Source organism: Drosophila teissieri, chromosome 3L (genome assembly GCF_016746235.2).
Source record: "Drosophila teissieri strain GT53w chromosome 3L, Prin_Dtei_1.1, whole genome shotgun sequence".
NCBI classification, from domain to species: domain Eukaryota; kingdom Metazoa; phylum Arthropoda; class Insecta; order Diptera; family Drosophilidae; genus Drosophila; species Drosophila teissieri.
The window spans coordinates 449,689-467,509 of NC_053031.1; the positions used below are offsets into that span (position 1 = coordinate 449,689).

Consider the following 17,821-nt stretch of genomic DNA (forward strand, 5'->3'; position numbering starts at 1 on the left):
CCGGACCCGGATTCCGTGGGACCGGGAAGCTCAGTCCCTGGACGTCGCCTCCGGCGCCGGCGGAGACCGGCTGATACTGGTGATGATGATGATGGTTTGCGTGGAGTTGGTGGAGGCGGGAACTCACCTTTTGTCTGGCCAGCGCAGTGGTTGGACAACACGGTGCCGGGCGGACCGCGCAGCACGGCCTCCAGGCAGCGGATGTTGTCGCGGCAAGTGTTGATGATCTCGTTCTGGTTGTGGATTAGGATTGGGATTAGCATGGAGTTAGTGGGGATGCCAGAAGCAGCTGTAGTTTCACTTACATAATCCTCTGGTCTAAGCAGATGGCATCTGATCTTCAGGGCTCTGGTGTCGTCCAGCCTGTCGCGGCTCTGCTGCAGCAGGGATCGCATCTCCTGCTCTCCGTCCTCGGAGTCCGAGCCACTCGACGAGGAAGTGGTGGCTGGAATCAGCTTGATGCACTTCTCCAGGTTGCGCGAGGAGCGTCTTCTCTCGTCTGCCGTCACAGTGCGTCGCCTCCTGGTCGATGTATCGCTCTCCGAGGTGCGACGCAGCAGGGACTGCGCCGAGTGGCTCATTCCGCCGAAGTCCAGCTTGCGTCCCACAGACTCAGCGCGCTGGCTGATCTGCTGGCTGATCGACTGGTTCCTGGGCGTGGTCATCAGGGCGGTGGCGGAGGCAGACAGCGAAGGCGTGACCTGCAATTGCTGCTGCTGTTGCTCCGACTGGGGGGTAGCAGCCAGGCTCTCGTCCATGTCTGGGGTGGCACAAAAGCTTGTTACCCTGTTAGTTACTTGCATAGACTTGGGGTTCTCACCTTGGCAAGACTTTCGGCGGACTTCCAGGGTCTTGCGACGACGCTCGTACTGCAGCTCTAGGGCGCGCTGGCGGCGGGCGTGGTCCACGCTGCTGGTGATTGTGTCCTGGTTGATGTGGAGGGTCTTCAGCTCGTGCTTCTGCAGCGAGTCCATGCGCGGCGGCGAGAACGAGTCCAGATTGTTGGCCGCCGACAGGGAACTGCAGCAGTCCGACTGCGAGTCGATGAAATTGCTGCAGATTGGATTAAATTTTGAGCGGTTATAAATAGCTCTTGCTCTTGGCACGGCCTCAAAGGTCGAGCTCATCATTATGCGCGCAACACTCACCGATAGTCGTCGCCGAATTCCAAGAGACGCCGGGCCGCATCCGAATCAAAGCCCTCGGAATAGTTCTCCGAGTTGTATTTCTCTTGGTAGTTGTCCCAGGCCGTCTCCGAGATGCTGCTGTGATGGTCCTCGGTGCTGAGTTCTGCGGGAGAGCAAACCGTGTTAACAAATGATATCAATTACTTAGGGAAGGGTAAAAGGATTGATGAACAGTATCAAAACAATTTGAAAAGAGGAAAGTATTTAAGAGAGCAGGATGATGGTTTTCAGTGGGGGTGGGTGCTTGGCAATACCTTTGAGCCTGGTCTTGACCGGCTTGGGTGCTTGTGTGAGAAAACAGATAGATAGAGAACACAGTTGCAGTAATCTAATCCCATCCTTTGAAATCCCCTCGAGGACCACCACTCACCTGCTTGCTGTTCGTCCTCGTTCATGTAGTTTGAGAGGGCAGCTAAGGCGCCCAACCTCGTGTCAGTAGCCAATAGGCCGGCTGTGGTGAAGGAGCCCACCCGGAACTTGGGCAGCATCAGCTGCGTTTCACCTGCCTCGCCTTCGGCCAGTGGAGGTGCGCCAGAAGCCTCGCCCTTGGGACTCAAAGGGGCAACGGCTGCTCCCTTTTGAATGCTCAGCAGGGCGTTGGTGAACTCCTGCAGCTGCTGCGAGGACATGGACTCGCAGGACTTCATCAGTGTCTGGGTGAGATCTCCGCCCAGTTCGGAACCTGAATCCGATTTCCTGCCAGCCGATGCGGCCGAGATGCGCTTCTTCCTGGCCTTCCTCCTCCTCAACGACCCCTTGCTGTCCGCCTTCTTGGCCGCATTGCTTCCCGTTCCCGAGGAAGAAGCGGCCCGCGGTCTTGGACCTGGCGAAAGCGAGTCCAGGGCACTCTCGCTGATCGAGTGACTGGCCAGTCCGGGCGGAGAGTTCTCCACTATCCGGGCCGTGGTCAACTGGGCTGCATCCGTGGTCAACTGGGACAGACACGAGACGGACCACGGTCTCTCCGACTTGCGACGCGTTTGCGTTCGCTTCACAATCTTTACGTTCAGGCTCTGATTGCTGCTGCCAAAGCCCAGGGGCGTGACGGGCTGGCCAATGGGTTCAGCCGATCCACCGATTCTCTCCGTGGAATTCCCGTAGGAATTCGTGCTCGTTTGCATACATGTGGCAATGGAATCGGTGAAGCCCTCCGACGTATCCGATCCCGCACCATTCGGTGCTCCTCCTGCCACTCCTGCTCCCGCCTGAGGCACTGAGTCCGTTTCGGACGCCTCTCCGGAGGCCTCGCAGTCGTCGGGCTTGCAGCTGGGCAGGAGTTCGTGCGTGTGGCTGCGGGTCAGCAGCTGTGGGGTCGAGGGCTGGTGCTCCAGCCATTCCTGAAGACGAGGTTAGGAGATGAGCAATTGTTCATATAAGGGGGTAAATATATCACTTTGTTTTTAGACATGTTGCATAAAAAAGGAAACTTGATCCTAGTGAGCTAGGTTTGCTATTAATATAGCTTCGAAGGGACTTACCTCCACACGCTGCTTGATGGGATGGGGCATGGTGACCTCGCGCTTCTTGACCGTCGACGAGATCTTAATGATGGAATGTTTCTGCTTGGTTGGCGTCTTCAGTGCGGTCTCTTGGGCGTCGCGCACCAAATGCTCGGCTTCCAGCACCAACTGCTTGATTGAATCATGCGAGACCTTGCCCTGGGAGAGAAGAGTGAGAGAATGTGAGAAGCGAGCGAGGGAAATTTGTTTAGAGAGCGGAAATTAATGAGCGTGCCCAATCGGAGTTGCAAGCTCCAGGCGGTTGAATCAGTAGAGTCGTAAAGATGACTAACTAAAGTGAGCCTCCCCTAAGAGGAATGGTTGATATCTTAAATCCATTTACACTGACCATTTATATTCCTATATCCCTATAAATAAATTCAATACTTTCTAGTAAATTGAGTTGGATTGTTTTTGAAGTTCTACTGTAATGGGGAGCAGCCTAATAGGAAATGCAGCGCAAGAGAGCCGACTTCTTATCAGCAACGAGGGAAATACTGCCCAAAGCTGTGGAAGTGGTGGGAGTGCTTTCCCTTATCGCCGAGCACCCATTCTCCCACCCGCTTATCGCCATTTGTCACCCATTTTCAGTGCACTTCAACGTCATTACCGTCGAGTGGATTTGAATTGATTGGAGTGGAGTGCAGCGGGTGGGGCAGTGAAGTGGGGTCTTGAATTTGCCATATATAAACACTATCTATCTAGTTCTGTTTATATCGCAGCCTTTCCCTGCCTTCCTCACCACTACTTTTTCGCACAACTCATCAATCAAGTAAGTGGGTTGCTCACGAGTGAGTTCTTGTATATAAAAGGCGTTTTGTATGACAACTGATATTATTTTTGCACCATGTGAGACATTGTTTTGCAGAATCTCTAGTTGAGTAACAAGCTGCCAACAAGCATTTGGTTCATGCAGCTCTTAGTAATTTCTGAAAATTCTTTAAAAGGGCTTAGACTTCCTTAAACAGAACTCATTCACTTAGTTATATGTAACTGATAATGCGACAAAATCAGAATATTGTGGGTTTACAAGAAGATGTCTTGTTGACACACATGCAAATCACTGAAGCGTGGCTAAATATTCCAGTTTGATATTTTGGAACCATTTAGTTTCTCCCGGGTCAACTGAACAATTTGAAGGTTTCGCTTTTATCGCTTCAACAGATGTCGCGCACCGTTTTTTATTTCTCACTGCAACTGCCTCTGCATCTGCATCTGTATCTGTATCTTTATCGCAGCCACTGAAGTCCGAAACTCACTCTGGCCGTCAGCGGATGGTTAATCTTTGGCTTAATTTAATTAACAACTTCCTGCGGCGAGCGAGGCACGCGATTGGAGGTAGTTTGAGAGCGACTGCCGCCAAAACGGAAACAATTTTCTAATGCCAAGTGAAAACGGCGCTTACGTTCACGGCTTGCAGCTTCGAATGTCCGACTTACAGTTACAGCCAGTTGCCCAGTGAGCGCGAAAAGCAGTTGCGATTGGGCGTCCGCGATAATTAAAGGCAATTATTAGTGCGAGTGCGGACGCCGGCCTGCCAATTAAGCCCAAAACTGGAAAGCCACAGCTCCAGATACAGATACGTTCCCATTCGGATTCGCATTCGTATTCAACTTCAACTTCAGCTCCTTGGCGGCAGTGGCTCTTAGACTGTCGTCGTAGCGCTATCTCGGTCTGCCCGTCTTAGTCTATCTCGCTCGCACCACTCTAGGCCTTGACAGTCGTCGATTTGGTTTTCTGGCTTTTATTTATATTTATACCCGCACGCAACGTGTTTTTTTTGTTTTGACCAAAATCTAATCGCGTTAATTTTGTTCTTCGAGAAATTAAGGTCAAATGCTTACAGTTTTGGGGAAACTTAGGCGGTAATGAGCTCGCTAAAATGTATATTACGCGATTAAAACATTTTAATACTATTCAAATTAGTACTATTTCCACTATTTCTTTTATATAAATCTAAATCGTTCACTCACAGTTTTGCATTTACTCTGAGGGAGTGGTAACAAAGATCACAGGTATTTTGTTAAGTTATGTTAAGCAATGCTTAATTCACATCAATTCACTGTTTTAATGAGTTTAACTGTTATGTTTGCTGTGTTTTTATTTTCCGAATGGAATGCTGTTCCGTTTTGCTTGTTGTTTTGGATTTTCCATTTATTTAATGCAAATTTCGCAAGCAAAATAAACTCTCTTATGTGGCTGCTGTTGCTCTGGGCTTTCTATTGTTTTTTCTAGCAATTGTTCGACGGCTAGCTATTTAACTTTTTCGCCATTATCTTGGCAGTCCGCTCCCCGATTCCGTCCGTCCGTCGGCTTCAACGTTGCGAATCACACTGAGGACTGAGGCTAATGCTCCATCGCCACTCTGGAGTGCACTCACTCTCGCACTTCGACGGACTTCAACGTGGATGTGGATTTGGATGTAGTGGGGATTGCTCCACGAATTAAAATAAACCGTGGAATCGAAATGCGTTTGATAATTGCTCCAGGGGAAGGGGGCGACGGCTGATAAGATAATGCTCCAAATCGATTTGAAGCCGAAATCTGCGAGCAGCAGCAGGCATTGGCTGTCAGATAGATACATATATAGATAGATAGGAAGCTCCTGCACTTGATTTCTACTTTTCCATTCCCATTACGCTTTTATTATATTTCGCTCAATTTGATTTCGTATCTTTGCTGAACACTTTAATTTGTGGGTGAGCACAAAACATTTGTGCACGTCGATAAGATAGCTGAAATGTTGATTTCGCTAAAATAATTTTCTGTCCTATAATTGAAGCCATTTACTTTTTATATATGTGGTTTCATTTTCATGTATCTATCTTATCTCAGCAGATGTATCTGCAATTTATTGATAAGTAAGATACTTGTCTATCAGTTTCTAGGCAGTGAATTATTTATTAGGACTTGTCTCAGCGTAACTGTAATAACACTAATTTAAATGCTGTCTTTGTCCATCAGTTTGCCAACTTTTAATTTGCGATTTCGCACAAGTCATGGGTGCCCCATCGATAAGATATGAAAATGGCCAGGCTGTGATCTTTTTCATAAGATTTATTTCTGCTTTGACCGACGTCGCCGCTTTTCGTTATCTTGGAATCAGTTTTGGTTGCGTCGACTTGATATATGGGATTCGTTTTTTTGGGGTTCGGGATCAGGTTCGGACTCGAGATCGGGTTGCGAAAATGCAAAATTTGTCAAAATTAATCAAGGCTGCACAGGATTTCACTCTCAATAAATCAACGCACTGCGCGGTGCGCTGCACTCCGAGGGAAATAAGGGGAAAACCTCGGAAAACCGCCTGCCCTCGGCTGGAAAATGGCTGTGGAAATTGCGTGCGACAACTGCAAAATGCAAATGGGACTGCGAAAATGCGCAAACATGTTCAAACGCTGACCGGGAAAAAGTGAGAGTGCGAGTGTTGACTGCCAAACACGTTGGCCACTCCGAAACCTCAGAGACGACATTGATAGGCACCGACAAATGATGGGGATGGGAGCACCTCGGCGGGAGTTACGGTTGATACGCACTCCTTTATCTGCGCTGCGATTCCCACACCTCCGCACCCAACCCGAAGGCACAGCTCCACCTCCATTTCCACCTCCAACTGCAGCTCCAGCTCGCATTACACTCCATTACGCTCAGCAAGTTGTCAGCCTGGCATGTTTTACCACCGCTTTTACACGCACAAAAAGTGACCACAGAAATCAGTTGGGAGAAATTTGAAACGCACGCAAACCGCTAAATCAAATCGGCGGTGATAGGGGGAAGGGGAGGGGATCGCAATTGGACCACCGACATCGATCGATTTGGCAGGCCAGCGATCGATGGTCGCACTCATAATCGATCATGGGCGATAGCTGATGACTGAAGTTGGGGAAAATACGAGTAATTTAGAACACCAATCCACTAATTGGTAAAAGGGTTTCCCGCGGAACTTCAGATCACGACCTTATAAAGAGAAAGTTTGCCCCCTAGACTGTTAAACTAAGAAGCTTACATTAGCTTCCCTAGGCTGACGTCGAAGTTTTGATACCATTTGGGGTCCATCTACCTCACCATGCAGCTAATTATTAAGTGGGCCAATTAATAGTATGCCATTAATCACATTCGCAGTGCACAAAACGGCACTCTCGTGCTAATGTCTCAATCTCATTAGCAGGAAGTGCCATTTCCTCCTGCCATCAAATCAATAAACTACGGCTTACCTTGGCTGGGGAAACCAGCGTGGACGCGGACATGGTGGCATTGCTGGCCTGGGACTTCGAAGACTTGGCCGACTTGGCCGGGGATCGCGGGGGCAAGTGGCAACTGGCCACCGTTTCTGCCGCCCAAACGCTGAAGTTGCAGGTGTCCGCGCGACTGTACGAGCTGCTGCTCATCTGTGGGAAAGGGAAAACTTCATTAATAACACTCACCACACAATGCTCTTTAAAAGCCCTGTTAATGTGTAATTATAGTATTGAACTTAAATGTTTCTAGCTGCCAAATACGATCGCAAAGACTTTGCAAACGTTATTTTAAGCTATTAAGCCAGGCTGTCTTTTAACCACGCTGTCCCTTTCGATTGTGTCGTTTCGTGCCGCCTCACGTCGGCCTGGGCTTCTTTTCATTTGCCTTCAATGAAGAAATAAATCACACGTTTCCCGGTTAATTTCGTACTTTCCCATTTTTGACGTGCTCCGCTCAATTTCCCGAGCGACGGCGATCGTTTTTCCTGGACCACGACGTCATGCCATGTCGGTAGTCATCGATCGAGGCTTCAGTCTGCCGTTTGCAGCGGCAGGAGTAGTCGCTGCATGATTCGCTTTCATTAACCCAACTGCTTAATCATCCGCCGAGGTTTTCCATTTATTGAAAACTCTGTGTGCCCGGCACCCAGCACCCAGACCCAAAACTAAAACTAAACCCGATTCCAAACCCAGTCGCCCCCTTCCCTGCCCTGCCGTTCATGCGCCTCGGAGTTGCGGCAAACAAAACTCTTTTATTGACACAAGTCACAGACATGGCCACTAGACTGGAGCACTTGGCACTTGACTGACTGTGGGAACCTGTCCAAAAGTCGAGAGGACCGAACTGAATCGAATCGAACCCGCCGTCTGGTGCTCCACAAATGACGGCATGGCCAAGAGGATTCTTGAAAAGTTGTGCAAATCGTTGGACAACAAAGGGTTTTCTTTCCTGGGATTATATTTCTATTATTTTGATTTTTAGATTGACGCTTTCCAGGAAAATAGTCAACATACGTTTATAGCTTATACGTCAGACACTATATTGATATAAAATCCCTGTTAGCGCAATATTCCTGTTAGCCTCACTCATAATGACTATCTATTATGACACCAGATCCCTCATTATTATGAAAGCTTATGATCTAGAGACCACTAACCTGAGATTTGCTGGCGTTTCCATTTGCCAAATCAGCAGCTGCCTCATCGGCATCCATACCCATCCTGATCTTGGCCAGATCCTCGGCTGCCTCGCCCTCGTTGTTGTTTTGCGGCTGATGTTGCATGCTGCTGTAGCAGTTGTTGTTGCTAATGATGTGTCTGCCTTCGATGGCATTGCCATTGATTTGGAGCTCCATCTGCATCTGCGACTGCGAGTGAATCTGCATCTGTAGCTGGGTGACTCGCGAGGTGGCTGAGGTCTCTGTGAGCCTGCCGTTGGAGTTCGAATTTGAATTTGAATTGGAGGAGGAGCAGGCGCTGCTGCTGTCGTAGCTGCTGCCGTGCAGTGTTGCAGTGGATGTTGCAGTTGCAGTTGTGGTTGCTGCCGCCGTGATTGTCGTGGCGCTGACCAGAGCCACCTTGTTCTCCTTATCGGAGTCGTCGCTGGGCGGGAGTGGTCCACCCGTGGCCGTGGTCGAGGAGATGGTTGTGGACTGCAGACCATCCACGATCGATGTTGCTGCTGCTGGGGCAGTCGGTGCTGCAGTTGCTGGTGTGGCAACTTCCAATGTTGCTGCTGCTGTCGCCGTGTAGAGCCAACCTTCGTCGTCGTCATCCGTTGAGGCATCAGCCGATTTCAGTATCTGTGTGGCACGAAGGCGGCGGACGGCAAGGGAGAGGGAAATGGAAAGGGAGGGAAAACGCAATGGAACATTAAAATCAGTGGTAACAAAATTCGCCAAAGGAAAGCCAACTGTAGAAGAAACCGACGATGAAGATGAAGTGGTAGAAAATGAAGTTTAATTAGCGTTACTTGCGCAAAATGGCAAATTGTTGTGCCGCTGCACTGCCAACTGGCAACTGGCAACTTGCAACGCGATGTTGCTGCTGCCGCTGCTGCTGCACATGAGCAACATCTTTGAAACTTCGTTTGGTTGCCGACAACGACGCCTTCTCCCTGACTTTTCTGACTTCTCCAACTCCAACTGCAACTCCAGTGACTTCTCTCCTTTGTCTTTACGCTATGCTGGCAATTTATTTCCATTTCGAATGGTGACGACCTCAGCAGTTGTCAAATGTGGGAGGAAGACTGGAGTATTGAAGAGGAGTGCTGAGGAATCGATGGAGGCGGAGTAAAGAAGTTGTAGACAAGTCAGGCAGACAGACAAACAAATTAAGTCTGAATGCTGTCAGCTTAAAAAGTCGAAGTACGAGATCTTGAGGGAATCTTACGTAGATTAAAGATTCAGCCATATTGCTTCTTTTCAAAGCAAACTTTTTAACAAATAATTGGATTTGCTCTAAATTACGAATATTTTTTGCCCTCGAAAGAGCTTTTTCTTTTGGTGTTTCGCCTGCTTTGATCATTGCGTTCAATGATGAATGATGCTGTATGTAGTTAATGGTGTTGGGTTAGTAGTGAATAATGAAGACTACCGAATAATAGAATACAAAAGTTAATTAAGAAATAGTTAGGCATGCCACTATGAATACTTTAGATACATGTTAGCTTACAGAAATGGCGAGCTATTGATGCATGCTAATTATTGAAGAAGAGAGGGCTCTGGAAGAATATAGTAGGTAGGAACCATGTTCCACGGACGTGACCCCAACACCTCGCGAGTGGAACGAATGCCACCGATGAGCGGCTGATGTGTCTGACCCGTGACCGAGAGAAATGCACGCAGAGATCGCGAAGATCGCACAGATCCGCCACCAGTGACCAGAGAACGGTACTTACGTCGCCTCCAGCTGCAGCAGCTCTGCGCCGGTGGATCAGGCTGGGATCATCCTCGCTCTGGAGATCACTGCCCGCCGCGTTCCCCTGCTCGTTGTCCGTGTCCAGGTGCTTGAAGTAGAAGATCGCACAGTTCTTCGACTTGCGATTGGATCGGTTGAACTTGGAGGTGTCATTGTGGTGATGGCGCGTCTTGCGCAGCCCCAAAGGCGACTTGTTCAGCTCGTGGCCGAGTCCGTGTCCGTGACCGAGTCCATGACCGTGACTGGTGTTGCCATGTGAATTGGGTGTGATTACCGCCACGGCAATGTTCTTGCCGTGCGCCTTGTTGGGCAGCATTTTGTTGCCAATATTGTGATTTCGCTGCTGTAGCAGCGAGTTGCTGCTGTTGATATTGCCGTTGCTGCTCTGGGGCATTTCAATGAGGTTAAGGACCCTTCGGGTGCTGCCCACTGCCAGGGGTAATCCTCTTCTGCTCAACTGCTGCACCTGCTCGAAGTCACTGCTCTCGGAATCCGCCTCGAAATCCGTCAGCGTGGCTGTCCCACTGGGATTCGGGTGGTTCGCCTGTCTCCACGATCGCTTGGCAATCAGGAAGTCCACCACATCGGTGCCGAGATCGGGATCCTCGTCCTCCTCCTCTAGCTCCTCGTCGGCCTCATCGCCGGGCTGAATGCAAGTCAAGTGTTCGGATGGTTGGATAAGTGTTAAGTGGGTCACACAAAGGGATGTGGGTCGGGTCGGGTTGGGTTTTCATGGGATTCACACACTCATTAAACACATGCTCTGCCCTTCAAGTAATGCCAACTAAGGTTTTGTACAAATATATGTTTGTTTTTTTTGGGATAGGAGTGCAAAATGTAGGATTTTGATAAAAATTCTCTGTCATTAGGAGTCAGTTTCCCTGAATATTTGTTATTCGCAACTAGTTGTTTAAGATGCAAAGAACGGTTTCTCGATTGGTTCTTTCTGGTTTTTTGATGTTGCCCAAAAATATCAGCATTTCCCGGAGTCTCCCAGATCATTTGCTAAGTCTTCTGTTTTTCCGTATATGGTTGGGTTGCGGATAACGTTTCTTGACGGGTTAGGTTCATGTGGTAGGTGGTTTGGTTAGCTTGAGCTGGGGGTTAGGATAGGTCAGGCTCAGAAAGTTGACAATACTATGTGAGGCGGGGGCATGCAACTAAGCTAGGAACACAACAGAACGACAAGTCAAACAGTAACTACATACATTCGGAATATGCAAATCATTCAGACGAAAGGGGCATCTACCATCTACCATCCACCGTCGTATGGCTTACCTTTTGAGGTGCAAGACAATCGCGTGGCTGATCCGCTGACGGCGACTTCGCTTGGGATGTGACTGGCTGGGAATGGCTCTCATCCAGGCCGCACACAATCTGGGTAGCTGCAATCTGGCAGCGCTGCAGAATGAGTTCCGCGGGGGTGGCCGACTTGGACTCGCTGTTCTCTAGATCGAGATCCGAGTTGACCTCGTTCAGATCGTCCTCGGTGGCTTCGCCCTCGTAGCCAAAGGAGTCGTCCTCGGTGTCCTCCTCTTCGTCGTCCTCGTCGTCATCCAAACCATTCTGCAAGGAGAGAGAAAATGGATCTTAGATTGGACAGATTCATTAGGCGATTCGGGTGCTTTGCTTCAATAAAGTTGTGAATAGAGGCACCAATTTTAATTGGCCAACTCGTGTGATCTTGATCTTTCACTGGCAGCTACCTGGGAAAATTTGCAGACCAGTCCGGTCTCCTTTTCATTCATTTGCTCTTCCTGTTTCCATCACGTAACAACACTCTTCCTCTTCCATATGCTGGCTAAAATTATAATTGCTTTCAATTGTCGACACACGAAGCTCTCGCATCGGATCAGCGGGTGGACACGGACACGGACAGCGACAGGCTGGCAAACAGACAAACGGACCAACGGACAGTCGGACGGAAAAGCAGAGACAGGGAGACAAACTGGCAAACTGGCAAACACTTGGCCAGACAGATGTCAGATAAGCCAAGAGGCGCGAAAGAGTTGGCGTATACCCTCTCCGAAAATTAAGATTCGCCTGGTACGCCTTTCCAATTCATAATTTCTTCTACAAAAATTATAGTAAGCTATGTAACCCAATTGACCAAGTCACATCCTTTAAAGTTCTTCTATATAAATTAGAATTTAAAACTCTTTGATTTTTCCATTTCAAGAAGGTGACTATAATATGTGTTCGATATTACTCAAGAAAGAGTACTCAAATCGTCGTATTTCCCAAGTCTACCCTCGAATTTTCCCTTTTCTTTTTCCATGTCCACGCCCACACAAGTGGGTGAGTGAGTGAACGGTGGGCAGGCGTCCAAAGAGGCCTTGATGGCATTTCAAATATGTTTCGCTTTTTACCAGAACTGCCGGGGAATAGACAGCCCGTGGCACAACCTCAAGTGACCTTGGTCCATCCGCCAGTGCTCCCCCTTCCCTTTCCACGATCTTAACTACATACAGAAATGTTGTCTTAACACTCTATAAAATAAAACTAACGAAATTCCACAATTAACCCAAGAGACCTCACCCCTGACGATCAGCAATCAGCTGTGGAATGGCTTTTATGGCCATCAGATGTTTTAGCTGGGCAATTTAGTGTTTTCGCCTTCTCGGATTTGCGTAATTCGCGTTGTTCGGGCAAATGTTTTCGAACAAATCTTGTGGAGGCCGCCCGAAGGTCGCCCCAACATCTGAAGAAGCTGGTTCTCCTTCTCCACCGAGGAGATCCGAGATCCAGCAGATTATGTGGCTAATTGTCCAGATGATTTATGGCCGGGAATTGCTTATGCACCTCTTGTTTGGCGCCATTTGATTGTTTTTGTTTATGGTAAACAGAGGCAAGAGGCTGAGGCAGAAGCACTGGGCTATGGGGCTATCGAGCAACAAAGAGGTGAAATGTGTAAATGGACCAGGCCATCGCAAGTGTTGTAAATAAACAGGGAAGTAAGAGGAGGCCAGACAGGCCATCAAAAGAGGTGCTGGGTAAACAAGTAGTGGGCCAGCGAAAAGTGCAAAGCGAATCTACGAACTCAAAGCGTTTTAGGTGATCAAGGAATGTAGAGATTACATTACATGAGATCAAAATAATGGCCAAAAAAACCGATATGCAAATATGCGATCTAAAAATTGTGTTTCTGAATGAATTAATTTGTATCTATCGATATCAGTTTCATCTGCAGCAATGAGACAGCGATTTTACTGATCTTATTAATTTGTATTTATCCATATCGGTTTCATCTGCATCAAAGGCACAGCGATTTTACTGATCTATCAACGAATCATTTGTTTCCCCCTTTGATCTGACCTTTGATAAGCTTTTACTTTTCTCCTCCACCTGGAACTGATCTGGTTTCGAAGCTTTCTCCAAATTAGCATAACACCCGCATTTAGTGATGCAACCGTTGATCAGCAGACTGATTTTTATACCCGTTACTCGTAGAGTAAAAGGGTATACTAGATTCGTTGAAAAGTATGTAACAGGCAGAAGGAAGCGTTTCCGACCATATAAAGTATATATATTCTTGATCAGGATCAGTAGCCGAGTCGATCTGGCCATGTCCGTCTGTCCGTCCGTCTGTCCGTCCGTCTGTCCGTCTGTCCGTCCGTCTGTCCGTATGAACGTCGAGATCTCAGGAACTACAAAAGCTAGAAAGTTGAGATTAAACATACAGACTCCAGAGACATAGACGCAGCGCAAGTTTGTCGATTCATGTTGCCACGCCCACTCTAACGCCCACAAACCGCACAAAACTGTCACGACCACACTTTTGAAAAATGTTTTGATATTTTTTAATTTTTGTATTAGTCTTGTAAATTTCTATCGATTTGCCAAAAAACTTTTTGCCACGCCCACTCTAACGCCCACAAACCGCCCAAAACTGCCACGCCCACAATTTTGAAAAATGTTTTGATATTTTTTCATTTTTGTATTTGATTTGTAAATTTCTATCGATTTGCCAAAAAATTTTTGCCACGCCCACTCTAACGCCCTCAAACCGAAAAAAACTGTCAGTGTTGAAGACTCGCCTTCGCACTTCCACTAGCTGAGTAACGGGTATCAGATAGTCGGGGAACACGACTATAGCGTTCTCTCTTGTCTTTTATTTGTGTCTTCCCTGCGTCACGCTTTCATCTGATTTGTTCGTCCAATCTCTTAACCCAATGAAAAACTAATTAAGGGGAAAAACTCCGTTGACAAAACGGTACAAGTTGAGAACCTAAATAGCCAACAAGTCTAAGCCAAGAAATCCCAAGAAATCTGGTTAGGGAACAGCAGACTACCCACAGTGCTGGATGGCATACACGTATTTATGTTCTTATTATGCAAAAGTCGGAAAGGCTGGCAAGGGGATTACAGAACCTAGACAACCATCAAGTTTTGGGCCCGCCTTCCATTTCCACTTCCACGCGGTTCGTGGAGTGATCTCCTCCACTCAACTGGAAATGAACTTCATCTCGACGCACTTCAGCAGAACTCCTATTTTGAGAAAGGGAAAACGGTGGGGGATACGTGTCGTGCCCGTCGCTTAGCACCTCGTTTACACCCATATGCATCTTCTTTAGCTAAGTCCACAATCCAACTGAGATTTCCATTCCGATTCGGATCTCAGCACGCAATGCTGGCCATGTCACAATTTTCGTTGTCACTTCAGCGAGTATAAACTAGAGCGATAAGAATCGCTGTGACTTGAGTGAAGTGTGGGAAATTCTCCTACAATGCCTACTGTCTCTCTATGCTTTCCATTGGAAACTTACGAATTTCCCACACGCCAGCGATTAATTATCGTTAAACGCTGCCATATCGTCGATATCTGGTTATTATATTTTATATCAAAGGGGGGGAGAGGGGCAGGTGTTCATTAGCATGTGCTTGTATGACCGTAATTATCGTGCAATAAAAACGTGAGTTGCATTCGCCAGGCGTTTACCTATTTTCTATTTGTGCCGCACTTTTCGTCAGAGATATCAAATGCAGAGAGGTGAGTTTCTGGGTAGTTGATCGATGGGTTTGGCCAGAAAGAGGAGAATTAAAGTGCATTTCAGTTTTTGAAACAATCAAATTTATGGAGATACGAATACGTGAATGGCTTCGTTTATAACACCTTTGCAGTCCCATTGTATGTGTCTATAAACTTTAAATTATTTTATGTCCTTTTTAGTGTTTATAATTTGGTTCTCAGGCTGAAATGATTGTGTTTCAGAAACGTAAACTTCTTTATCTCCATAATCCTAGTAATATACGACTCCCCTTCATTAGCCCCGCCAATTTTCCGTAAACCCAGCGAAATTTCGCAACAATTACTCAATTCGGCACAAAACATTCAATGAATTTTAATCCAGCGGTGACAACGGCAACAACGGCAACAACACAATATCGGAGGCAACTCCGATTCGACTGCGAGTGGAAAAACTGCCGATGGCGCGACAAAATTGCAGACACAAAAACACCAACAATAGCAAAATAACATCGCCATCGGCCGCGTTGACAACCCGCAGCACAGACAACAACAGCAATTGGCCAGCGAGCAACATGAGCAGCATGGAAACTCAAACTCCAAGTCATATGGAAAGCGGGCAACATGCGGCACCACCAAGCCCCCTCTCCACCTCCCCACCATGCACCACCCCCGACAGCAGCAACAACAACAGCCAGAGCAACAGCAACTGCAGTAACAACCCACAGCAGCGACAATATTATTACTTTCATTGTGGTGGCTGGTGTTGCTGGCGCACGGCAAACATTTCCTGGTACAGCAGCCACTTGGACGTCTACAATTTAGCTCAACTATTACAAATCGCATTAGAGGCTAAATTTAGCAAGGCAGAGGCAAGCTGCAAGCTGCAAGTTGCATTGATCGCAGCAGCAGCAGCAACTGTTGCAACGTGCCACAGAGAGCAGCCGTCGGCCATAGTTTGCATATTTGCACTCAGACCCCTGCCAATTCTCGTTCTTGCCGCCTGACCCTAATCTGCGGACAGTGCAACATGTTGCCGCCGCACTCGGGGCTCCATAATGACCGATGCGGCGTGGGTGCTGCCCACGCCCCACCATCTCACCATCCCAGCAACCCAGCATCCCACCATTCCAGCATCCACCAGCAGGCAGCCCACGCAGGAGATGCTAATGCCCGATTCCTGGCCACGCAATTGCTCATAATTCGCAGGTTGCAGGCGGATTGGCAGTTCTTTAACCTAATGCCATCTGGGGAAGGACAAGGTATGCGAGTACTTGCCAGCATTACAAATCATGGCAATAGCTTTTCGTTTTAAGGTGTTGCTGACAGAATGGAAATGAAATATTGACAATTGCAGGCGAATGTCATTCAATGCAAAGGCGCGAACAAAAGTCGCGAGTTGACATTTGGCAAATGTCAATTTCAAGTAAGCAGCTTGCTGGCAGCACAATAAATCGCATTTGAAGATGTCGCAGTTGCGCCACACGACACCGCAGCAACATGTTGCTGCTCTCGTTTGTTTGCATTTTTGGATTTCGCGTTGGGCAACTGGACTGTGAGTCGACTCCAGTATTGATTCCCGAATGCCCCGACTTTCCCAGCAGTCGATTGATATGGGAATGTGGCACGTTGAACCAACAGCTGCTGGCAATTTGCTTTTGTTGATCGTTCGGTGTTCATTGTTGTTGTTCTGGCTTTTCTTTATGGCTTTTCCCGGCGATCATAAATCAATGGCCCAGAAAGCCAGTGTGTGCGATCGCAGATCGAATCTGATCGAATCAGATCGAATCAGTTCAAATCAGTTCGAAAATCCCCAATCCTATGCGCGATAATGCGCTACTCCTCTATCGGGCTGGCATAAAATAATGAACCATTTAGGTGGCAGCGATCATTAGTCGGGGCTATAATTCCGCAGAAAGGAAACCCCAAGGAATATTACGCCGCAATCTGTCATTATCCAAGTCATTTTCCAGAAACTGGAGCAGCTAACGGTTTGGCCTAGCCGCCTGCATTATAAAACCATTTTTAGAGCCACCCAACTTTTTCCTGCGGCTACTCAGTTTTCCATTACATGTGGCCCAGTTTTTGTGCTGGCCACTTAAGTTTTAATTTTTTGTTATAAGGGGAGGCTAATTTACCAAGCAGAATCCGCCTGGCACTAAAATAGCGATTTAGAAATATGCAATCGCTTGTCTTCCGCGTTTAATCCCAAGTTGTGGGTGTGTCCACGCCTTGTTTCCACAGATTTTACATAATTATTGTGATTCAAAGTCGAGCTGCTTTCCGGGCTCAACAGCAACATGAACCGTGCAGCAAGCAAGCTGCAACCTGCAACCAGCAACTTGCAACTCGCAACTTGAAACGCGCAACATGTGTAAGCAATCATCATGCATAAATTGCAGTTCCGATTCGATTCCGACGTGACTGCCAGTAAAATGGCTGGCCACTCCCCTCCGCCTCCAATTGTCAATTATTATGCGATTTGCATTCACTCATTTTAAAGCCTGGTTTTGTGGTTCACAGCAGAGAGGCAGGGACAGCAAACAAAGAAATTTGCATATTTCGTTTTCAGATATCTTTTCGTTTTGTGTGTTTTGGGTGTGGACGGACTTGCAGACTGGTAGCAAGTTTGGGGATTGATTTATGTCGGTATTTGATTGATGTCTGCTGGTTAGCAAACCACTTTGCCGCTGTTGTTGCACTGATGATGGCCAATTAAGTTTATAAATATTTGATCATGCAGCATTGATGGACGCTAATTGGTACATGAAAATACTGGCCAATTAGTAATGCTAGAAAAATGATGACAGCTTCAAGGCCCCAAGAAGTCAACTTGATTTCCGCACAGTCTCCCACTCGACTAAGATTCCCAAGATCGTTTCCCTTTCAACCGACAGCTGTTTCCCAGCCTCCGGTGCAACCTTCAACTCGCTGAAAAGCAGCCAAAGGTCTCGTGGTCCCAGGTCCCCGTCCGCTAAACAAACACAATTTCCCAAGAATAAACAACACAATCCG

At 47.6% G+C, this 17,821-nt stretch overlaps 1 protein-coding gene across 4 annotated transcripts in view; it reads right to left on the minus strand.

The window, feature by feature from the left end:
- LOC122617545 (pneumococcal serine-rich repeat protein) overlaps nucleotides 1-17,821 on the minus strand; it is a 110,038-nt gene that overhangs the window by 8,577 nt on the left and 83,640 nt on the right. For 2 of the 4 annotated variants that reach the window (XM_043793446.1, XM_043793445.1), the window contains 10 exons: nucleotides 11,119-11,406; nucleotides 9,821-10,486; nucleotides 8,079-8,723; nucleotides 6,898-7,071; nucleotides 2,666-2,845; nucleotides 1,558-2,524; nucleotides 1,149-1,290; nucleotides 821-1,053; nucleotides 306-760; nucleotides 128-233 (listed from right to left, as the gene is read on the minus strand). In XM_043793446.1, coding sequence (XP_043649381.1) covers nucleotides 128-233; nucleotides 306-760; nucleotides 821-1,053; nucleotides 1,149-1,290; nucleotides 1,558-2,524; nucleotides 2,666-2,845; nucleotides 6,898-7,071; nucleotides 8,079-8,723; nucleotides 9,821-10,486; nucleotides 11,119-11,406 — 3,856 coding nt within the window. Of the gene's footprint in view, nucleotides 1-127; nucleotides 234-305; nucleotides 761-820; nucleotides 1,054-1,148; nucleotides 1,291-1,557; nucleotides 2,525-2,665; nucleotides 2,846-4,659; nucleotides 4,945-6,897; nucleotides 7,072-8,078; nucleotides 8,724-9,820; nucleotides 10,487-11,118; nucleotides 11,407-17,821 lie in introns of those variants that run through there. The other 2 variants (XM_043793447.1, XM_043793448.1) reach the window with 2 other exon arrangements.